Source organism: Maniola hyperantus, chromosome 10 (genome assembly GCF_902806685.2).
Source record: "Maniola hyperantus chromosome 10, iAphHyp1.2, whole genome shotgun sequence".
Lineage (NCBI taxonomy): Eukaryota > Metazoa > Arthropoda > Insecta > Lepidoptera > Nymphalidae > Maniola > Maniola hyperantus.
This window is the reverse complement of record NC_048545.1, coordinates 6,923,386-6,948,316: the sequence shown is the minus strand read 5'-3', so window position 1 is coordinate 6,948,316 and position 24,931 is coordinate 6,923,386. Positions and strand designations below refer to the sequence as shown.

At 36.2% G+C, this 24,931-nt stretch overlaps 1 protein-coding gene and 2 long non-coding RNA genes across 3 annotated transcripts; 1 reads left to right on the top strand and 2 right to left on the bottom strand.

The window, feature by feature from the left end:
* Positions 1-12,448: 12,448 nt before the first annotated feature.
* On the bottom strand, positions 12,449-17,751 carry LOC117985678 (putative malate dehydrogenase 1B). The gene is made up of 6 exons (XM_069501462.1): positions 17,613-17,751; positions 15,062-15,498; positions 14,229-14,441; positions 13,678-13,837; positions 13,029-13,159; positions 12,449-12,538 (listed from the first exon to the last, which is right to left on the bottom strand). The coding sequence occupies exons 2-6, from the start codon at positions 15,389-15,391 to the stop codon at positions 12,449-12,451; spliced, it is 924 nt and encodes a 307-aa protein (XP_069357563.1). The 5' UTR covers positions 15,392-15,498; positions 17,613-17,751.
* Positions 17,752-19,374: 1,623 nt separating this feature from the next.
* On the top strand, positions 19,375-22,310 carry LOC138402837 (uncharacterized). Its single transcript, XR_011237182.1, has 3 exons — positions 19,375-20,172; positions 20,787-20,984; positions 21,778-22,310. It is a non-coding gene; the product is annotated as an uncharacterized lncRNA (long non-coding RNA).
* Positions 22,311-22,624: 314 nt separating this feature from the next.
* On the bottom strand, positions 22,625-24,922 carry LOC138402947 (uncharacterized). The gene is made up of 4 exons (XR_011237256.1): positions 24,550-24,922; positions 24,207-24,374; positions 23,644-23,690; positions 22,625-23,119 (listed from the first exon to the last, which is right to left on the bottom strand). It is a non-coding gene; the product is annotated as an uncharacterized lncRNA (long non-coding RNA).
* Positions 24,923-24,931: the final 9 nt, after the last annotated feature.

Below are 24,931 nucleotides of genomic sequence, written 5' to 3'. Positions count from 1 at the left end.
TTTACTGATAGACAAAAACTTTATATATGAATCTTTTTCTACTTTGATTATTATATTTTGATCTGACATACTTCCTGCTAGTAAACTAAGGTAAGTAAATACAACCAATAATAACAGGCTTCCTTTTTATAAAACCGTTTTATTTAGCTTCACTTTCCCTATTTGCTTTAAATCTTGCAACGAATTTTGTAAAGACTAGGTACTTCTGTTAGTAAGACGGATTCGATTCTACTCTACTGTCTTTGCTTCTACTGATTCTTATGAAATTTTGCAACCAAATTTCGTTCCCATTACAGGACAATATTGTGAACAATGTGAACTCCGAGTTCCTTATCAAACCTGCTGTTAAAAAGGTGATTACCAATACCGCAAGGTGCAAGGATTTACTGCCTATAGATAATAATTAATATTGTGTGTACAAACTACCTACTTACAAACTACCAAGTAGGTACAGTCTTTTTCATTGAACTTCGTGTTCTTATAATTCAATCCTGATGCAGCACAGGAGATAGGTATATCCGTATAGACCGTGAAGGTGGAGGATCTGTCGATTATTATGAACTGTTAACTTTTACTTGTATATTGATTTACTTTTAGTAGGCAGAGCTGGGATATCTACTCGTGTGGCTATATAATTAAGTGGTGATAGCCTAGTGGTTAAGATGTTGGACTCGTATTCAGGGCTTGAATCTCGGGTAGGCACGTCTCGAATGAACCAGAACTTTTCAGAGTTATGTGCGTTTGAAGCAATTAAACATTACTTTCTTTAACGGTGAAGGAAAACGTCGTAAGTAAACCTGCATGCCTGAGAGTTATCTATGATGTTCTCAAAAGTTTGTGAAGTCTGTCAATCACATTGAATTATTATGTACTTAGTGGTCAATCGTCACTTGGCTAGCGTAGACTCGACCGTAGTCGACTGTGACTGTGTTTCTCTGAGAGGAGACCAGTGCTCAGTAGACGACGATTGGTTGATCATGAGGATCACAATGGTAGTAGGTATATTATACATTAATCTATATATATAAAAGGAAAAGCTGACTGACTGACAGATCTCACTGACTGATCTATCAACACACAGCTTAAAGTACTGGACGGATCGGCTTGAAATTTGGTATGCAGATAGGTATAACGACGAAATATCCGCTAAGAATGGATTTTTGAAAATTTTCTCCCTAAAAGGGCAAAATAGGGTTTTGAAATTTGTTTAGGTACTCCACGCGGACGAAGTCGCGGCATTAAGTTAGATTTAAAATATCTTAAGTAATAACATCAGACCACATAATGAAATCACTGAGGTAAACAGTTTTAAAAGCAATACATTGTTTCTCCCGGTTTACTCTACATTCAGGTGATTAACGGATACTGTTTCATTGGGTCGATTTATTACGGTCCTTTGTAGTTTAAATTTGTTTGGGAAAACCCCTCCGCATTCGGCTTGTTTCAATTCCTGAATCAATTCTAAAATAAAATGCACTATCCGTGACATAACTGTTATTCAAACAAATCGATGGGTTTAAATAGGTAGGTATATTTTTTGAAGTGATCAGACAGAACAAGACATACCTACCTACTATTTTCTCTTCTTTTATTTCGTATTTCTCATTGCTGAGAGTCGTGACCTCTTTTCATCAATCACATAAAGGTAGAAGGTCGTAGTGGGTTCCTAGATCCTTTCGCATAGGTACAACTGGACAACGAAATTTCGACTCGATTCGACAGTTATCATTAGATGTTAGTGATAATAACTGAAACTGACAGCTTACCCCACAAAAAGTAGCCTAAGTCCATCTCCAGAATTCAAGCTATCTCTGTAGGACCTAATTTTGTCAAAATCGGTTAAATATGGGTACGGATGGCCCGTGAAAACCTAGCAGGCGTTTGCATTATAACTAGATGATGTCCGCGACTTCGCCCGCGTATATTTAGGTTTGTAAAAATGCCGTGGGAACCCTTTAATTTTCCGGGAAATAGTAGCCTTTGTCAAAGCTCCAGGATACCAGCTATCTCTGTACCCGTCAAAATCAGTTAAATTGATGAGCCATGAAACACAGATAGACAGACACACTTTTGCATTTATAAAACTATTAGCTGATGCCCGCGACTTCGTACGCGTGGATTTAGGTTTTTAAAAATCCCGTGGGAACTCTTTGATTTTTTTGGATAAAAAGTAGCCTATGTCACTCTCCAGGTCCTACACTATTACCCATGAAAAACATCACGTCGATCCATTGCTCCGTTGCGACGTGATTGAAAGACACCAATAAACCAACAAACAAACACTTTCTCATTTATAATGTGGGTAGTGATTAATATTAGTACGGAGTAAGAATAGGTTTTCTATGGATTTTCGTCAATGTCCGGCCGGACCAATAGTTATTTCGGGCTTCGGATAAAATTAGTGTAAAAGCTTGTATGTGCTCGGCTATTGTTGTATCTGCGGTCTCGACCGCCGGTTAACCGCACTCTGTGTGAGCCGCATCAACTGCAACAAATACTATAGTAGGTAGTTCGCTTGTCTAGATTAAATTTATTAATCTTTATCATGTCTTTATCATTATCATTCAGCCCCCTGATTCTGTAAGAAAAACGTACCTTTTCATCGTTATCGTAATCGACAGCTAATTCTGCCCTTTGATTGGTTGATTCGCTGTTTACATTTTTTCACAGCCAATCACGGGTCAGAAATTGCTACCGATTACGGGATTATTTAGTACCAGTAGAAGGATACAAGAGGTTGCAGGAATAGCTTTACACAGACAGAGTTCTATTCCATTTTTTGTGTTTAGATAAGATTTTTCTCAAACAGGGTGCCAATACCTACCATCGATGGCTATAATACTGAATGTAAGGATTCAATTATCACCTATTCAAAAAATTCAATAATATAATATTAAAACTACGACTTAAAAAATAAATAATTACCTATAGGCTCGAAAATAATCGCCCAAAAAAAATTAAAATTTTAATTCTACACTGGGGCCGATTCTCTTGTACACAATCTCTAAACTAAACTAAATTAAAGGGTGTAAATCTAGTGCTATCCTTTTCCGCGAGCAACATAATGAAAGGGATAGCAATAGATTTAGATGTGTAATAATAGTTTAGTTTAGAGTTTATCTACAACGGAATCAGCCACACTGTATATTACCTACAGTACGGTACAGATCGAGATGGCAATCGGGAACGGAACGCCCCGCACATCCACAATGCCCCCTAGCTAACCCGGTGCGGGCGAACGCGGTGACGTGCGGGTGTGCGGGGCGTTCCCCTGCTTCATACCCCAATTGCCATCTCGACCTGTCGCGTACTTATACCTACCCCGACTATCACGGCAAGCCAAGATTAACCATTGCCGTGGAATATTAAAGATACACGAAATACGTACAAGCATTTTAGCAATCGTAAAATCGACACGTGGATTTTGCGTGAGCAGAAGAGTTTCCTATGTAGGGAATTGAGACGCCGGAATCCGCCTACTGAGGGGCAATACTGCCGCACAAAAGAACGAAATTGCTTCCATGAAAATGAAGCAGTCGGTTTGACGATTTTGTGGGTCTTTTGCTACAACACTTTCATCGGTTAAAGGTCAAAAAGTTTTTCCCTGCTAAGGCTCTTATTGACGTAATTTCAAGTGGAAGTAGTTGGGTTCCGTTTATTTTAAAGTGTGAATATAAAACAAGTACCTAGGTAATCTACATTAATATTACAAATGCACAAGTAGGTGTGTCTGACTGTCTGCTAACTTTTCACGGCCCATCCGTTAAACCGATTTTGACAAAATTTCGTGCAGATATAGCTTGCATCCCGGGGATGGACATGGATTACTTTTTGTCCCGGAAAATAAAAAGTTCCTACGGGGTTTTTAAAAAAACTTAATTTCACGTAGATGAAGTCGCGAGCATCATCCATTTGATACAGATATAGCTTGTACCCCGGGGATAGGTTACTTTTTGTCCCGGAAATGAAAGAAAATCAAAGTTTCCATGTGATTTTCAAAAAACCTACATCCACGCGGAAAAAGTCGCAGATATCATCCAGTTATAATTTGCTGATTTCTCGTAAAAACAAAGTCCAAATTCAACAATTTTATGATTTTTTGGTTTTGTCCTTTCTTATTCAAGCTTTATTTTCTTTATCCATCGGCCCCAAGATAACCTACACAGAATCAGGTTTCTTACGCTGTAACTGTTTGTGTCGCTCGAGACGTTCGTTATCCGCCCGACTTGCTTGGATTTATTGACTTTTTCGTGCTTTAATTTCAAGAGATTCGGTCGAATGGACGAATGACACTACTGGAACACTAATGTCGCTCCAGGGAAATATCGTTTGTACTCCAAAGTATTTTTAAATTATCACTTAGATACATTCTTTATTGTAACGGCCAGAGAATTGAAAGGTCTAAATAAAGATGTAAAGCAAAAAAACTAGTCAAGTGCGTGTTGGGCCACGCGCAGTATAGGGTTCCGTAGTTGCCGTGACAATAATATACCTACCTACTAGCTGTTCGAAAAAAAAATCTAAATCGAAAAATGGTTTTTACTCACCCACAATATTTTTAAAGACCCAACTAGAAGATCCAACGACATCCCACACCATGAGATATACTAGAAAAAAATTCAATCCCACTTTAGGTATAGGAGGGGTACCTAACCCTAAAAAGAAATTACCACTTTGTCCGCGTGATTAATATACCCATGCTAAATAACAGCTTTCTAGTACTAATAAGTATAGTCTCTGAGCTAAGCCGCGGACGGACGGACAGACATACGGACATGGTGAAACTATAAGACTGCCGTGTCTACTTCGGAACCCTAAACATAAAATTCGTTTAGTAAGAAACACTCATATTCATTTACTAAGAAACAATCATTAGATTTGATTTTTAGTTAAATAAAAAAACCGTTTCATTATTTACAGATAGTTATGATGATGCCATTACGTCATTTAGTCTGAATAATGATAGGCTACTTGACTCATATCTAATTTCGTCCAATAAATGATTATTTATTATAGTATTTTGCTTAAGACAACGAAATATATCAATAACAATTATTAAAAACGCAGGATGGATATTATATAAATCCAATTTTAAAAAATACAGTTTTTATTTTTATTTAAAACTCAGAAAACGCTGTCAGCCATGATGTGACGTCATTAAATATGTAAACAAACAAATGTCATCCCTATTGACTAACGTAGTATCCATATATATAAAATTTCAAGTCCTGACTAACTTATATATCAATGCACAGCCTAAACATCTAAACAGATGGTTTTAGATACATGAAATTTGGTGGGTGTGTTCTTTGTAGGTAAAGAGAAGGTATCCACTAGGAAAGGATTTTTTGAAATTCCACCCCTAAGTGGGTTAAATGGGGGTTTGAAATTTATGAAGTCCACGCGGGCGAAGTCACGAGCATAAGCTAGTTTTTACATATTTCTAAAAACTCATAGTAAACGTAAAAAAATATCGTTTTCTCTTTATAAATTGAATAAGTTATTAAGTAAGACTAACAACAAAGTGATCGTTGCAAAAATAAATTTGGGTTGCAGTCGTTAGTGATATAGGATCCCTTTAAGCAAGTCTTCGCGTGTTACGTATATTTATTTTACTGGGCACTCTAATCCAAAACTTTCCTGTGGTCTTTATCGATGCGTATTTACATTCTCGGATGATACAATAACGATAATTACTATATTTTTCATGTAAACTAGTATAGAAGTCATGTTTATTAAACTTTGGTAGGTTATGCTGTTATGACGTCAGAGCACAGATAATCTATAGGCCAAACATGGCCGACTGTGTTTTCACCTGTCTAAGAAAAATATATTTTTAAATTAAAGTTTTACGGTTTTTAGGGCGCAAAAAAATATAGTGTTCATTTTTTTGATCTAATAGGACAAATATTAACCATTTAAGACCTACTTAAAAAAAGTGTCAACTAGCCTATTATGTGAATATCGCATAGTAGGCTCATGTGTGAAATTTCATTGCCATCATTAAGCTTTTATAGCTATGGAATCTCGTAGAGGCCAATAAAAAATTCAAATTACATTTTCCGTGCCCGCTTTCCGCCCGAGCTCAGCATTTAATTTGCAATGATTTCAGTTTCAGGTAAACGTCATAAATCTATTAAACATAGCTGCAAACGTTTATGGAAAAAAGATTCACATACTTATTTTATCATCATTAGATATTTAAATATTATGCTCCTAATGGAAAAAATAAAAAGGGTATGTTTCAACTGTAGTTGAATATTAAACATTCTATAGTTTCTAACTACAATGAAAGATCTCGATATGAACGCAATCAAAGTCTTAAAAAAGGTTAAAACCAGGAAAAGTGTGATAGCTTGCCGGATTAAAAGCATTCAATTTAAATATTCCAGGATCTTTGTCCAGTGAATTCGCGTAGGCAACCAGCCGTGAAATTTCATTTAATCGCTGAAAGAAGTGCGTCTCGGCTAATGTAGATTGCTCACCCTCGGGCCCGGTTAATTTATAGTTCAACAAAATTTTATTCTTTCCTTTACTGTTCATCCTTTCAGTTTTTCTCATAGCTAATGGACTGGACTTACTGAATTAGATATTTAATTTGCGAGAATTTGTCCTTTGCCTTTTGTCTTAACGCGGGGTCGTTGCCGTCTGAATTTTATACCTATCGTTCAACATTTTGAATAATCTTATATTTTTTAAATTATGAATAGGTACTAACTGTTAAAGATATTTGAGTCTTCTTATTATATTTTTTGCTAACTTTTATGTAAAAGTTTGCCAGAGCGAAACAACAAGTTATCGCAAATTAGGTCGCTCACACAGACAATTTTATAATTAAGTATCATAATTCAAATTTTCAATAATATTTCAAATTTTTGAGTCACAGACACACACATTAGAGTTCATTAGAATTAGTTAGGTATTATAAAATGTGTTTTTTCCATATTGTTTTTTAAATTTGTGTAATGGCAAATCTAAAAACTCTTTTGGAGACATATTATAAAAAATGAAAAACGAAGAAGTACTCTACCTTTAATAAATAGGTAGGTACATCGTTCAAACGATAAAATAAATGGGAATCGATTCCGTCGTGAATTGGTGACCTATTCTTGTTGACATCCTTATCAAACGATTTCTTAGATGTGAGGGCGTGGAAAGTTAAATAAATTTTAGGCGAACATTAGATAAGGGAATGGCTTTTGTAATGTCTTCGGGACGCCGTAAATGCAACCAATGTGTGTCGTAGATATCTGTCGAAGACATAATGCGAGCTCGAACTTTGTTATGTTCCGCTTGTTTTGTATAATATTGAAATTTAATAGAGCACTTTATCTTTGGAAGCACTAATTAATTGGTAATGTTACAAATATAAAAGTTTAAAGGTTTCCTAAGTAGAGTCAAAGTCAAAGTCAAAGTCAAATGATTTATTCAAAATAGGTAATAAATTACTCTTATTGATTGTCTGGTATAGTGTTAGATTTGTAAGATAATATAGTGGTGATAATTATAACGCAAACTTAAAACTAAAGCTACGAGGGTTCCAAACGCGCCCAGGTCTGAGAAGAGCCCACAACAAACTCAGCCGGGTATTCTTTTTATTATCACCACTTTACAAATTTATTGAAACTTATTAGAACTATCACAAAGTCGTTAAGCAACTCATTCCCAAGCTTGCTTATCATTTAAATAATCCTTTACATTGTAATAGGATTTTTCAATTAGTTTACGTTTTATGAAAACTTTGAACTTGTTGAGAGACATCTCCAAATGGGCTGTTCGAGCCATATGGCTCGAACAGCCCTTTTCTGCAGCACAAAAATAGAATTAATATCAGCAGCATTACCCCATAATAATATACCATATGACATAATGCTGTGAAAGTAACTAAAATATACTAGTCTCGCAGTTTCTATGTCTGTCAACTGGCGAATCTTTTTTACCGCATATGCGGCAGAACTAAGTCTGTTCGATAAGTTATTTATATGAGAGCCCCATTGAAGTTTTGCATCTAACGTTATTCCAAGAAAAATAGCGGTATCCACTAAATCTAATTCCTCATTATTAAGTTGCACAGTGGTTTTCACCTGCTTAACATTTGGTAAAGTGAATTTAATACACTTTGTCTTTTTCCCGTTGAGAAGCAGGTTATTAGCTTCGAACCACTGTACTAACTTGGTGAGAGAATTGTTTACTTCATCAAAAGTTGTTAAGTATCGATTGATTTTAAATAAAAGTGATGTATCATCAGCAAACAAGACTATCCCGTAATTGTCCTTAGCGAGGTAAGGAAGGTCATTGATGTAAATAAGGAACAGAAAAGGTCCTAAGATGGAACCTTGTGGCACCCCCATTTTTACCACGGATCCGGGAGATCGCTTTCCATTCACGTCTACCCTTTGTATTCTATCATTTAGGTAAGAACTCATCAATTCCAATGCTGCACCCCTAATTCCATAATGGTGCAATTTCGCGACCAATGTTTCATGATCAACGCAGTCGAAAGCCTTGGATAAATCACATAAAACGCCAAGCGCATCACGTGATTCCTCCCAGGCTTCAAATATATTTAGTATTAACTCAACACCAGCATCGGTTGTTGAGCGACCCCGTGTAAAACCAAACTGTTTGGTGTGAAATAAATCATTAATGTTGAAAAAATTAAGCAGTTGAGTTAAAATTATTTTTTCAAAGATTTTACTAAAAGTGGGTAGTACAGATATCGGTCTGAAGTTAGTGGGGTCACTAGTACTACCTGATTTAAATAATGGAATTATTTTACTATGTTTCATTAAGTCTGGAAACTCACCACAGTCAACACAATTATTGAATATTAATGCTAACTCGGGTGCAACAATATCAATTAATGATTTCACAACGTTAACGGAAATGCCCCACAGATCATTTGTTTTCTTATTATTAATTAATTTAAAAGCTTTGATAACGTCAGAGCAACTAACGTGACTGAATTCAAACATTTTATTACATTCAGGCACGTTATCCTCCAATAGTGAGAGAGCGGCGGCTGCTGAAGAGTTCAATGATTTTGTAGTAGAAACAGGAATATCTGTAAAGAAGGTCTCGAAAACGGTTGCAACCTCGGGGTCTGACGTAATCAACTTGTCATGATATTTTAGTTCAAAATTACAAGTTTTATGTGTCACTCTTCCTGTTTCTTCGTTAACTATTTTCCAGGTAGTTTTTACTACATTGGAGCTGTTTTTAATTTTTGCCTGGATATATTTTGACTTGGCTGCAATGCAATCTCTCTTAAACTTTTTGGAAAACAGTTGAACGTACTGCTTGAATTCGTCACCAGTAACCATATAGTTTTTGTCTACTTTTATGTAGTTCTACTGTTGCCCATTCACTAAAAACTTTTGCATCAGTAGTCAAGACCGATTTACTGGTGAATATTGAGTTAAATATAGTATTGAATATATTAAAAAATGTATTATACATTTCATCAGGACTAAACCCATTTGACAAAAATGGAAGGTGTAGGTGTAGAGAAAAAGCAACATAAGCTTAGGCCTACCAAACTGCAGGGCTGGGCTGGGTCTTAGACAAGTACCTACCTAATAATAAAACACTGACTGACTGATCTATCAACGCACAGGTCAAACTACTGGACGGATCGGGCTGAAATGTGGCATGCAGATGATAGCTAATCTATGACGTAGACATCCGCTAAGAAAGGATTTTTGAAAATTCAATCCCTAAAGGGGTAAAACAGGGGGCTATAATTTGTGACGCGGACGAAGTCGCGGGCATAAGCTAGTATAGCTATAAGATTACATACACAATGATATATTATGATTCATACCTAGAAATGGTAGTCATGTAACTTTGACAACAGTAAATTTGAGTTCACCGTTCGCCTAGACTCAGACTCTATTATTTAGTAATCTTCATAATACCTACGTCTCTGTTGATGCACTGTTAGCTTGTAATCAACTATCTTCTCCAACTGCTTTTTACGATCTCTTTTTTATAATTAAAGTCCCTCCGTTCTTATAGGTATTAAAACTTTTCACTGCTATGAATTTTACATAAAAATTCTGCAACATGAAATGCTTTCATGATACTTAGAGGTAGATAGGTAGGTATGCATCGATCCAGATTTTAATAAATAAGGTAGAATGTACGTAGAAATCCGTTCAATTTCAAAGTGAAAAGCGACCATAGGTAGAGAGCCTATCATATTAGATTCGTCTTTTCATTATAAAATACCTACTTGAAAATACGGGAAAGAAACTGCATAAGTTGAGCTTGAGATGCGACATTGAAAAACTAACGTGTTAAGGAAAAATTAATGTAGGTTTTACCGGGAGCGCGATCTTTTTGGGAAAGATTCTTATCTCACGAGTTTTACAACTTTTTTTATACTTAATACTTACCAAACTGTAATTTTACTGCAAATAGCTATAAAATATTTATATAATTACCTACTAATATTATAAATGCGAAAGTGTTTGTTTGTTTGTTTGTACTTCAATAACGCTGCAACAGAGCAACAGATCGGTGTGGTTTTTTTCATGGGTAAAGTAATTAAAGACGGAGAGTGACGGATCAACACCAGCATTTAACTAGGTTATCTTTTCATTTTCACTCAGAATCACATTTCAGGTTACAAACGGTGCCTAGGTATAGTACCCGACAGGTCGAGATGTGATCGGGGTGTGAGGCGGCGGGATGCCCCGCACGTCACCCGCACTCGCCCGCACCGGGATAGCGCGGGGGATGTGCGGGTGTGCGGGCGCTTTCTCCCCGATTGCCATCTCGACCTGTCGCGGACTATAGCTCTGCTTTTTCTCATTTTTTGTTCAGAGAAAATGCTAAAAATAGTCACTAGACTTAGCAATAATTTCAGTATTCAGCCGTTAGCTTAATATTATTGTCTGCTCCTTAGCAAGACTAATTTGAATGTTTCTCGGCTGGTTATGTAGGACCGTGCTCCCGAGGGATGCTTCATTACCTGGTGATATTACGTTACAATGTGCCGCGGAGACGTTCTGTTGCGCTGTTTTGACCTAATTAATATATTACCCAGGGATAAGGCGTACACGACATTAATTTTGATTCATTGCGAAGAGAACAGCAGTTTTATCAGATTACCTTTTTTCGCAATTATATTAAACTAGCTTATGCCCGTGACTTCGTCCGCGTGGACTACACAAAATTCGAACCCCAATTTCACGCCCTTTGGGGTTGAATTTTCATAAATCCTTTCTTAGCGGATGTCTACGTCATAATAGCTACTATCTGCATGCCAAATTTCAGCCCGTTCTGTTCAGTAGTTTGAGCTGTGCGTTGATAGATCAGTCAGTCACCTTTACCTTTTATATATTTAGAAGACTACCTATTACCATATAATTCAATGTACCTACATATTTTTACTTCAAAAACTTTTCCTCGGATTTCTCTGTGTAAAAAATTAAAATTCAAGTAGGTATAGGTAGATAGTGTTTGGTGCAGTTTGTTAGCTGCAGTTGAACGTATGTAGAGTTTAATCCCACAAAACTAATTATACATTAATATAATAAGAAAAGTAAAATAAAAAATTTACTATCCAAAAAACAATAAGTTAAATCCAACTTTAAGTATAGTAATCCCTATTAGCCGACACTTTATAGCGCAATGGGCGTCCAGCGTTGTTGCAGGGCCATCGGGCTTTACGACCAATGAAAACGGAGCCTCTGAACTGAGCTTATTATAGGATTACCTACTCGTACACTTACCTACGTACCCACCTACACATTACACGCTAAAATCTCGGATTGGAGTATTATATCATCATCATGATCATTGATCAATCCATTACCGGCCCCTGCTGAGCCGGGTAGTGAGAAGGGTTAACGCCATAGTTTACGCTGGCCCAATGCGGATTGGCAGACTTCACACACTTTTGAGAATATGGAGAACTCTCAGGCATGCACCATGTTTTCCTTCACCGTTAAAGCAAGTCATATTTACCTAATTGTGTAAAACACACATAACTCCGAAATGTTAGTGGTCTCGACATCTAACCACCGACCTCCCGAAAAGAAGGCGGACGTCTTAACCACTAGGCTATCACCGCTTTTTATATATATAATATTATATAATAATATGAGGGACGCGTATCAGTCGATTCCAATTGTTAACCCAAGTCCGTAACTGGATGGGTGACAAATTTTGGAGATCCAAACTTAACCTTTTCGTTTTTCTGCGACGGCTCGGAAAGGCTGTAAAAGTACGTTAACCCATCGGTTTCGACTTCCGGTTACCATCACTAACATCTGATACAACCTAAGAGTGGAAATCTTGTTCTATTAATCGAGCAAATTAGCGTACCTATTAAAAGAGCTTATTAAAATGCCAAGGTTTTAATTAGGTATTAACTAGGTACTTCAGCTTTCAAAATATAAAAATAAGCAAGTACCTAATAAAGAATAGAAGAAAGAAATAATTAAAACATAGAAACGCTATCATCTTCACCCTTAACACACTCTTGACTAATAATGTTCTCTTGTAAAAACTTTTTGCAATACGGGATTAACTGAAAACAAAAATAAGATTTAATGTAAAAAATCGGTGAAGTGTGACTCAGACTCGCATACGAAGGGTTCCGTACCTACAATAAATAACACTTTTTAATTTACATGGCGACCATTTTGAAATTTTTATTTATTGTTATAGCGGCAATAGAAATAAACATTCTGTGAAAATTTCAACTGTTCACGACATGCAGCCCGCTGACAGACAGACGGACGGACGGATGGATAAGACAGCCAAAGTCTTAGGGTAAAATCTATAGAGCGCACTTTGACTTTGCTTTGACTTGAGACACTGTTAAAACGAGACAGTTTTATGACAGCGATATAACGCTCTCTCGTTTTAACAGGTCAAAGTGGGCTCTATAGATCTCAGCCTAGTAATAGGATCCCCTGGGCACACTTCGGGTACGGAACCCTATTTAAAAGTAAATTGAAAAAATAAATCAGACAAACGTTAAAATTTTCAGTTAAAATATCGCAAATTATGATGACCTGTTGATGATGATTTTTGACTACTTTATTAATTCTCTTGATCTCTTGTTTGAGATGAGAATCTTCGAAGAACCGATTGTTAACACTCCATGTGCCTTTATCGAAAATTATTGGCAAAACGTAAGGATATCCTGCAAATTGAAACATTTAAATCACTATTGAGTAGAGAATTTATAATAACTAGCTGTCCTGGCGAACTTCGTTCCGCCTAACAGTCGAATCAATTTTTTTAAATATTGGTGCAAGTTACTAGTATCGATTTACCTGTTTATACCTGCCTACCCGGGGAAAAAATGCATATTCTATGGGCTTCATACTTTCGATTCGTATGGAATTTGTGAAATGATTAATTTTTTTTTTATTAATAATTAATCATCCTGGACTGAAATTTTTTAGGCAACCCATATGCAATATATTTACTGACATATTAAATTGAATATAAAATACGTTTCATCCATTAACCAGCTCGGTGAAGGTCGTTCTATAGCGGGATCCTATACTATAACGGACACATTTTTTGTGTTGCAATATAATTTATGTATGGAGATTTCGGCCGTTAGATGATTACTCTACGCTTGTTAATCTAAGGTCAATCTTCATTAAGTCCTAAGTCGTCACTTTATTATTTAGTAGACCTACAAAAATTTACCTTTAATAGTTCCGAGAGATTCATCACTAATGACACCGATATTGCTGTAAACTTTTGTGCCATCGCTGGAGCGCGTTAACCAAATGTCTCTCAAAGTTTTACTGAATTCAGCCGCTCTGTAAATACATCCGTAAGGATTCTTCGCCGCAGATGACGCCACCTTTTTGCATAAATTTGTCGAGATTAACCTTGCCTTAAAGTTTAAAGTTTAATCTAAAAATAATTTATGAGGATTATTGCACTTCTTAAATTCGTTTCGTTTTAAGAAATTAAATATTACTCGCTTTAACGGTGAAGGAAAAGCAGTTAGCAGAGTGAACTACGCAAGTTAATCTAGGGGGTAAAAATAGGCGTTTGAAATTTTAGTACTCCACGCGGATGAAGTCGCGGGAATAAGCTAGTAGGTCTGTATAAGTGATAGAGACGAGTTCTACAAAGCCGAAGCTGGTGACTATCTCTTTCTAAAGATTGATTGATTGATTGTTCGATGCCTTCTTGCCGATGTTTCCTGCCGGATATGTACTGTACTTCCTTAGTTCCATAACACCTACCTTTTCAATAAATTCCTTTTTCATCCATGAATCACTAAATTGCGTGGTGTCAAAGTTACGCGATTCAAAAAAATCCTTTCCGACCAGACCTCTCTGACATTGAGATTCATCGCCAAGCACATCATTTACTATCAAAGGCTTTTCTACTTCGATATGGAAATCTTGATCATTAGCAGCCCAAACAAATATCTTGTTGATCATATTACATTGAACCTACAAATGCCTCCAATTTAATATCTAAAAAATTTCAATGTTCTGATCGGCAGAAATAATAGATAAAAATATTAAATCCATACTTCCATACTAATATTATAAGTGTGAAAGTGTCTGTCTGCTAGCTTTTTACCCCAGAAAATTAAACATTTCCCACGAGATTTTAAAAAACCTAAATCCACGCAGACGAAGTCGCGGGCATCATCTTATCTAGTCTTACATATTTTGGCTACCGATATCTTCGGTAAAAACTGACTTGATATTTTTATTTTTTATATTTTGAGGGGATAGAAAGGTATTATTATAGGGAATGAGACATTAGTAGTAATTCTTTTATCAGAATGAGAAGGGTATAAGGTAGAAAGGTATTGTTAGGGAATTAGATATTAGTAGTAAGGTTTAACCGAGACCAAAGACTTATCGTAAACTTTGAGTAACGAGAAGCTAAGTCAAAAGCAACAAAATTCAAACTAACAAATTCATTTCTACCATACAACATAGGTCAACGTTAATTTACTGACGCAATGCGCTTTCTCCACTAGGCATTAAGTACCTACTATCCGTTTTTTAAATCGGTAAGTATTTACCTAGGCTGTTAAGTTCAAGTTTATTTCACATACATTTAAAAAGTCTCCCAAAACTTGTTTTGCTATTGCTGTTATTGGTGTGGGACAAAATAATATATCATGTGGCATATCCTTTGACATGGATTTCAGAATATCTATACCCACTAAGCCATCTGCTATGAAAATAGGTTTCTTGTCACACGCATCTTTCTTAGCTTCTTGATTATTGAAATTAGCAGTTTTCACTGTTTCAAAGTTCTTTTCGTTATTATCATCTGCCCACGAGAAGTTGTTTGCTAATTTTAAAATCAAGTAGAGTGCATCGAAATGCTTACTATATTCTTCTTTGCAGTCAAAATGGTTAGGGTTGCTGAAGTTGGTCATAAAACAAAATACATCGCCATCATAAGCACTGCAAAAATTTATCTATTGAATTGTAGGTATTCTCTAGTAAGTAGTACTTACTTAGTTAGATTCTTCAGCATCTGTAACTGGTGCAAACAAAATTACTGTTGGATAGGCATGTGTTACTTTGCGCAAGCCCATAATATACATGCAAGAATTAAGTAGGTATGTAGGTACTATGTAGCTTAATTTTGTTTTAGAATAGAATAGAATAGAATGTTTTTTTATACATGTAAACTTTTTACAATTGCTTATGAATAGTCAGGTAGTTTTAATTTACCACTGGTTCGGAATGCCGTTCCTACCGAGAAGAACCAGCAAGAAACTCGGCGGTTGCTCTTTTTAATTTTTCAATTTACAATGTTATTATACCGTACTATACAAGCCATTGCAACCCCGTGCATTTTTAATACATTTGTTGTTAAATACACCAAAACAGACAAATCTGTATGGTAGGTACAAAGTGCAGCATTCGATATGAACTGTTAAGGATGCAGAAAAAGCAAGCCACCAAGCAAGCAAGCAAGATCCACCACCACCAGCACCACCACGCGATATCACACAAATCCTTCAAAAGAGATTCAAATTCAACGTAAGTAGGCATATAAGCACTCGAGAAATATAGACCTTACCTACAGTGCACAATAGGCTACTTGACTCATATCTAATTTCGTCCAATAAATGATTATTTATTATAGTATTTTGCTTAAGACAACGAAATATATCAATAACAATTATTAAAAACGCAGGATGGATATATAAATCCAATTTTAAAAAATACAGTTTTTATTTTTATTTGAAACGCAGAAAACGCTGTCAGCCATGATGTGACGTCATTAAATATGTAAACAAAGAAATGTCATCCCTATGGCACGCGGGGACTAACGTAGTATCCATATATATAAAATTTAAAGTCCTGACTAACTTATATATCAACGCACAGCCTAAACATCTAAACAGCTGGTCCTAGATACTTGAAATTTGGTGGGTGTGTTCTTTGTAGGTAAAGAGAAGGTATCCACTAGGAAAGGATTTTATGAAATTCCACCCCTGAGTGGGTTAAATGGGGGTTTGAAATTTATGAAGTCCACGCGGGCGAAGTCACGAGCATAAGCTAGTTTTTATATATTTCTAAAAACTCATAGTAAACGTAAAAAAATATCGTTTTCTCTTTATAAATTGAATAAGTTATTAAGTAAGACTTACAACAAAGTGATCTTTGCAAAAATAAATTTGGGTTGAAGTCGTTAGTCATATAGGATCCCTTTAAGCAAGTCTTCGCGTGTTACGTATATTTATTTCACTGGGCACTCTAATCCACAACTTTCCTGTGGTCTTTATCGATGCGTTTTTTACATTTTCGGATGATACAATAACGATAATTACTATATTTTTCATGTAAACTAGTATAGAAGTCATGTTTATTAAACTTTGGGAGGTTATGCTGTTGTTTACAAATGCATGACGTCAGAGCACAGATAATCTATCGGCCAAACATGGCCGACAGTGTTTTCACCTGTCTAAGAAAAATATATTTTTAAATTAAAATTTTACGGTTTTTAGGGCGCAAAAAAATATAGTGTTAATTTTTTTGATCTAATAGGACAAATAGTAACCATTTAAGACCTACTTAAAAAAAGTGTCAACTAGCCTATTGCAAATCGACCAAGACAAAGAAACAAATTGCAAAGTTTGTTGGATTAGGATTTGAATTAGGTATTCTTAGCTTCATAATCTAATCATAAGTTAATCGTTCCTTGTATCGAAATTACTGTTGTGTCAAAATAATCCGTAGTAGTGATCTGATGAATATCTTCGGAGTTGGAGAACGGAACTCCTCAACGGATAAGAGTAAATTGCTCGCGATCAGTGTAATAGCTTTGTAAATAGCAGGCTTTGTAAGTAGCATTCAATTTAATTTTTTCAATTCAAATGTATGTTTTTTGTTAGTTTGCTACGCGATTTCTCCGCCAAATATGAACCGAGTTGTTATTCTAAGATGAACCGATTTTGATGATTCTTTTTTTGTTTGGTAGGTCATACTTGAGAGGTGGCCTTTTTTTACTTTGGTGAAGATCTGATGAATATCTTCGGAGATGGAGAACAGAACACCTCAGTGGATAAGAGTAAATTGCTCGCGATCACCTGCACTGCAAAGCTGTTTACCTATTTATGTACCTAAGTCTTACGTATTAGGTACCTCGGAAAATCAGATGACACTTTGATCGAATTGATGCATGAAAAGGCACACGATTCTATTTCCAACCTGAAAGCATTTCCCGACTTCATCTCATTAGAGCAAACTAATAAGTTCAGATCAATCAGTTGATCGTTCCCAAACACTACCCCAGACATTATTTTCACTATGATTAATTGAGATGCCGGTGCAAGGGGATTAATTACAATTACTTTAATGGGTTCCAGTATTCGTTTACATTGAAAATTCATAGTAATATTTATTAGATTTTCTATTCAATTTTCAAAAAGTAGCCCAGTCAGTTCAGGCAACAGGCTAGGATAAACGCATAGATAAACGTAGTGATTATATACTCTTTGGTACATAATAGTCCAATGAGTCCAATGGTATCTCGTAGACTCGTAAGGACTTTTTATCCTGCTTCTAGACTTAGTTATTTTATTTTTTACTAGCTGATGCACGCGACTTCGTACGCGTGGAAATAGGTTTTTTACTAATCCCGTGGGAACTCTTTAATTTTCCGGGATAAAAAGTAGCCTATGTCCTTCCCCAGGATATAAGCTAACTCTGTACCAAATTTCATCAAAATCGGTTGAACGGTTGGGCCGTGAAAAGCAAGCAGACAGACAGACAGACACACTTTCGCATTTATAATATTAGTATGGATTACCTATGTAACTACCTACTTCATTGCTTTATTGGTCGGCGAATTTAGAAGGAATTTTCCATTTTAATAAAGGCATTTTGAATAAACAAACAACGAAGCCAACTGCTAAGTTGGGACTCGGGAGTCCCGAGTCGGGACCTTTTTTTTTTCCGTGGGAAAATCCTCATGGATGCCACCGCACCCGAGGAGGTGCGGAGGTTATGTCGGACTCTTACCGACTAAAACCCCACGATGTTCCACGCATCGCCTGGTGGCTGGGCTACGGGGCCAAACACGTTCGCGCAACCCAGCCAGCGGCACCTGCTGAGGACCCACCTCAGGGGACCAATGAAGTCCCTACACACCGTCTGAGGCGCACCAGGAACACAAAGGTCCCGAGTCGGGACCTGACCCAACTCCCAAGTTTTGTGTTTAAAACCCGACTTGGTTCCAAGCTTGGGCCAATCTACGACCAATGTGATCCAAATCCATAGACTAAACTAGTGGTGCGCCCCCGTAGATAGAGTAATAAACGTAGATGCAGGAACGTTTGCTTTCTCATTCGCACTAAAAAGAGAGCACAGATAAAGTTACTAATGACGTGATAAACAGAGACGCAGCTAACCTATTTTGGTCCCTTATCGTGTAACTGGTTTTTTTCAAGAATACATTACAACAAGTTGCAAAACAAACTTTGAGAATTCGTGGCGTAATTGTATTTCTCGTGAGTTATTTACTTGTTTTCACATAAAAAACGTTTTATACAAATATTGTTGATCGGTTAATACAAATATTGACTACTAAACAATGGTAATAATAATTGTCGTGTTATTCATCGTTACGTCGTGCTATCACTATCTCATACGCGGTTACACAGTACTTACATCTACCTATTATTCTATCTACATTCGCCCCGAGCAGGCCCCGAGCCACAGAGTACATTGTATCCCGAGCCTCAGAATAAGTCAGTCATAATAAGTAGGTACCTACAGAAGGTTCACTCTCGCAAAATCATTTAAATAAGCAGGCAACCCTTGCTAAAGTGCAGTCCTTAGATGAATGTCAAAGAACTTTGTCGATGAGTGCCTTTTTTTTCTTCATTTGGCTTTCAGCAGGGTTATGCTGTATCTCAGTGGCACACTAATTTCGTGAAAATTTCTAATAATTAAATGTCAAACTCAAATTTTCTATTCGCTAACGTCAGTGTTTAACCAAGATGACGTCATAGACAATGACTCTCGATCATAGCCATTAATGGGATGTAATAGAAACCGGAAACAGCTTTTTCACGTATGTTTTCGTATCGATAGTTTTTAAAACTCTATTCACTAAGCAAAAATGACAGTTTGTAATTGGAAACTTTATTAGGTGGCAACGATCGTTTTAACAACTAGTCGGGACCAGTGTTTTGCGACTCTCCACTATAATCCGTCCGTTTTATAGAGGTAATAATTTTTTTGCAATCTCAACGAATGTAGAGATGTTTTAATTTCGAAGGATTATTACAACATCGACTCAATTCAGCCCGTTTTTGTTAATAAGTAATTGATAAAAAATATTAGTAAATACCTATTAAAAAAGTAATACTTAGGTACCTATTAGTAGTAAATAGGTAATAAATATGATAATTCAGTGTTGTGAGTTCAATTATTATTTATATTTTGTGGTTATGTTAATGTTGTAGATAATACCTAGGTATCTAATTAAAATATGGGTCGTGAAGTTTTGATGGGGCAAGACGAGGAGCAGCGCCAGCAAATTACAAAACGCGCTACAGATACACAGGCGCAGGCTGCGCGATATGACACAATGGAGCTGCCAGAGAAGAGTTCATTGTGAACTTTTGTCTGAGCAATTATTGGAAGAACTCAAGCCTTACCTCCAAGCCGTTCGACAGCTGTTCGCAATGAACTAAAAGTAAGTCTCATGTACTAGGTACTTAACTCTAGTCCTAGACAAGACCATGTCATAGCTTAATAAATAGGTAAGTACTAAGTAGGTATTTATTTAATATACTTACTTATGATCTTTTGTAAGACAATGATTAGCTTTTGCCTCCAATCACATTCATAACAACCAACAAAACAGAAAATTACTTACCATTACCTACCTACTTAGAATAGGTACTTTTTGTTGTACCTATTCTACTCTGTTTACAACCTCTCACACTGCCAAGAGTCACTGGTCAAAATCTCTAATAGAAATAAGCGCTTCCTTGTCCACTTTTACTGTCTTTTTCTCTTTATTGTTACAACTTTCTGGGGTACAAAATCCATACTTCCATACTAATATTGATTAGATGATTGATTTTGATGAAATTTGGTACCTACAGAGTTAACTTGCACATCCCGGGGAAGAACATAGGCTACTCTTTATCTCGGAACATCAAAGAGTTCCCACGGGATTAGTTAAAAACCTAAATCCACCATCTAGTAACAAATAAAAATAAAATTCTGCAATTTAGTATATTGAGGAGTTAGGAAAATATTGAAATTAATAATTTAACATGAAAATTGAAATATTTGTTGTAGATCCTGGCAGCTCTGCATGTTTATGCAACGGGAACATACCAGCGCCCAATGGGGGCATCTATTTTAAATAAAATGTCCCAACCCACCTTTAGCCGAAGTCTGAGGTAACCGATGCACTCAAACCTCAATGCTTGGGAAGTACTCACTAAGTACTTAGTTTCCTGCATCCCAAAGGGAAAGGAAAATAGTTATGCAAAAGTAAGTTAATAACATGAAACTAATTAGCATATTATCTTCTATATATAAAAAGAAAAGCTGTCTGACTAACTGCTTAGCTGTATCATCGCACAGCTAAAGCTACTGAAAGCTACAGCTAAGAATGGAGCTTTATTAATGTCATTCTGCTATCGGTCTGTCTGTCAGTTTGTTTGTACGTATGCCACAGGTGTCCTTAGCTCGTGGCACATTATTCTATTACATCATCATGATCAACCCATCGCCGGCTCACTACAGAGCACGGGTCTCTTCTCAGAGTGAAAAGGGTTAGCCCATAGTCTACCACGCTGGCCATGTGCGGATATGGAGAACTCTCAGGCCTGCAGGTTTCCTCACGATGTTTTTCTTCACCGTTAAAGCAAGTGATATTTAATTGCTTAAAAAGCACATAACTCTGAAAGGTTTAGGTGTGTGCCCAGAATCGAATCCCCGACCTCCTGAGTAGGAGGCAGACGTCTTAACCACTAAGCTATCACATACTTCCAGTATGTACCTACTATAGCAGCTACTAGCTGACCCTCCCCGGCTTCGCGCGAGTAGAATTTTAAAAATCAGCGAGGGGTGGAGTTTCCAAAAATCTGTGTACCTACATCATAAAAGGAACCTAACCCAGTGGTTTAGTGTGTCCTAGGACTTAGTCTTTTTATATGTATAAGTTTATTATTATTGATAAAAATATCCATTATTCTATGGCACACCCTATGTACAGAAATTGTCATTATATAAATTAGCATGGAAGCTTTTTTTCAGGTATATAATATATTGATTATTTCAGGGATGAAGATCAGAGTAACCAACATAGTTCAGCAAATGGTGAAGCAAAAGTGGTAATGCCACTCTCTGTGAGACACTCTCAGTGTCTCTATGTGATCAAATTGGAATCAAGGAGATCTTTTAAAGAAGCAAAGTAACCAACATAGTAGACTCTGCCATAGAAGGCCTAGTAGAAATTAATAATTCTTAACTGTATTTGATGTCTACTATCTTTGCTGTTTAAATTCAGTATATAATATACCGAAATTTCACATTCCTAACTTTTGTTTGGTTTTTGAGATAGACGCTGCCACTGCTAAAAAATTAATCCATAATATTATAAATGCGAATGTGTCTCTCTGTCTATCTGTTTGCTAGCTTTTCACGGCCCATCTGCTCAATCGATTTTAACGTAATTTGGTACAGAGATAGCTTACATCCCTGGGAAGGACATAGGCTACTTTATACCCTGGAAAATCAGAGTTCCCACAGGATTTTTATAATATATTTGTAGTCTACTCAGTGAGTTCTAGACAATGATACCACACATGCTAGGGTATGGAAAAATTCCATGCCGCTTTTTCATATATGTAAACCCCTGGTAAATAATTTAATTGAATTTCAAATTCAATATTCGATTTAGTTAATGTTCAACACCAAATACCAAAATTTCAGGTTTGTAATATGCGGACGGACAAACGGACGTACAGACAGCAGACTGACATCAATAGAGCTCCGTTTTTATCTTTTGAGTACTGAACCCTAAAAATAAATTTTTATTGTACAAAAACAAATTTGACATTTCTTGAATACAACCCTATTATTATGGAGTGTTTTTTTATTCAAAAAGCAAGAAATAAACAATTAAATTTTATTGTTAAAAAAAATATAGTAACAATCATAACAATAATTAATATTCTAACTTTGATAATTTACAGTTATAAATTTTGACATAGGTAACAGTATTTAATAAGTCATAAGTATGTAATAGGATAATGTAATATATAACCTTATGGTATAATAAAAGGCACCACCCGTACCAGTCAAACAAGGAGTAAATTGTGACCTTAAGCCCCAGGTTCGATTCTTAAGCAAATGTGGATTGCTTTAACTGAAATCCCAGGTTTGATTTCTAAACAAATGCCGATTGAATTCCAAATCTAAAGTCTACACGCATTGTCTTTGATTTGGGATAGGTACCCCATCAGCCACTCGTTCAGCTTCAGTATGCTGCTCTAGACTAGAGCTGCAGTTTGCTTGCAGTTAGCAATTCTATTGAGAGCCGCCGCATGCCGCTCCTCGATGGCTAGCCGCCATGTCTCCAACTGGTATGCTCAGTTGGGCATGGTTCACATCCTGCTGAACTGAAATGAAAATGGTGAACTTTACGTAACATGAGATTTTGCAATCGCAAAAGTAAAAAAAATGATAATGTAAGTATAATATGACAACTAGATGAAGCCTGCTACTTTGTCCACTTGGAGTTAGACTTTTAAAATCCTGTTGGAACTCCTATTTTCCGAGGCCAAAAGTAGCCACAAACTACCTCTGTACAAAATTTCGTTAAAATCAGTTAAACGGGTGGGCAGTGAACAGCTAGCAGACAGACTGACAGGCGTTTTCATGTTTATATTAAGTAAGGATTTAATAAAGTAAAAAAAAATTACAATAATCTTAATATTATAAACTTATTAAAAGTAAAAGTTGTATTTTTTCACTAACTAAAGGAAACTAAACCTGTATGCCATGTCTCCATAATGTTCTTTGTGGTGTGTGAATTCTACCAATCAACACTTGGCCAAGGTCATCTCACACTGAGAATCTTACTCAGAAGTAATGAAGGTGCTATCTATATGAAGGGATGTATGATGATAAATTAAATACTTACTTTGTCTTTGAAACTTCTTGTTGTTGGTCTCGAGCATTAAGTACATCCTGAAATTAATAAAACTAGTTAGTTTTTATAATTAACTAGCTTGTGCCTGCGACTTCGTCCGCGTGGACTACACAAATTATAAACCCCTAGTTCACCCCCGTAGGGATTGAATTTTCCGACATCTTAGCGGATGTCTACATCACACTAGCCATCTGCATGCCAAATTTCAGCCCAATCCGTCCAGTAGTTTAAGCTGAGCATTGATAGATCAGTCAGTCAGTCAGTCAGTCAGTCACCTTTTCCTTTTATATATTTATATATTAAAGATTAATTAAGTAGCATATGCTTATCTGCATGTGTGCATCAAAATCACACACCACCCGTACATTGATATTCAAAAAATTTATATTTCACAATAGACAGGTTACTTGTGGTTAATTTTTGGATCTTATGTTATAGGTAAGGTGACATAACATAAACTGCAGCATGCGATGTATGACATTCAGTATTATAATGTACCTACCTATGAAATGACTAGCATGTTTTTTAAATACTAATAGGTAAAAATAACTCACTCTTTGCCAATGTTCAGCAGTTTTGGTCTTTGGACACACCTCCAACAGCGATTAGCTGGAGGGCAACGGTTGGCCCTCAAGCGCGTATGGACAAGTCGCGTTGGGTCTGCGAACTCTACTAAGAGTTCGAACTGTCGGACCGACACCCTTCTAGTTGTATGTAGCCATCTATAAAGGCAAGAAGTCAGTTAAAAAGGGCAATTCATGACTCACATTCAAGTTCTATGCTGAAGAACTAATATTAACTAGGTATTATGCTACTGTACACAACAAAATCACTCACGAATACCGGTATTCTACAGTATAGTCATAGTTATTCTACATTAATATGTTTTTCACTTACTTTTCAAAACAAAACCGTAGATCAAATTAAGAAAACATCAGCTAAAAATTAAAATAAGTCTGTTTATCAAAACAAACATTAGGTCGTAACTCGTAATGTCAATGTCAAATGTCCATAGATAATAATGAAAAACTAGTGTAAGTCGTATAAATTAAAAAGTCTTACATTTCTACTACGCTACCTGTCAGGCAGAGATATTTAATTTAGCCATATAAAGTCGATAAAATATGCTAGTATGTTAATGTTGGCCAACTGCCAAGTGTTAGGTACTCGTAACTAGTTATCCACGCATGCGATACGGAATACAAAATCACGTGACCTAAATTTCATGGATTTCCAACTGGACTCAAAGTCTAACGAAAACTTTCAAAGATACAGCATA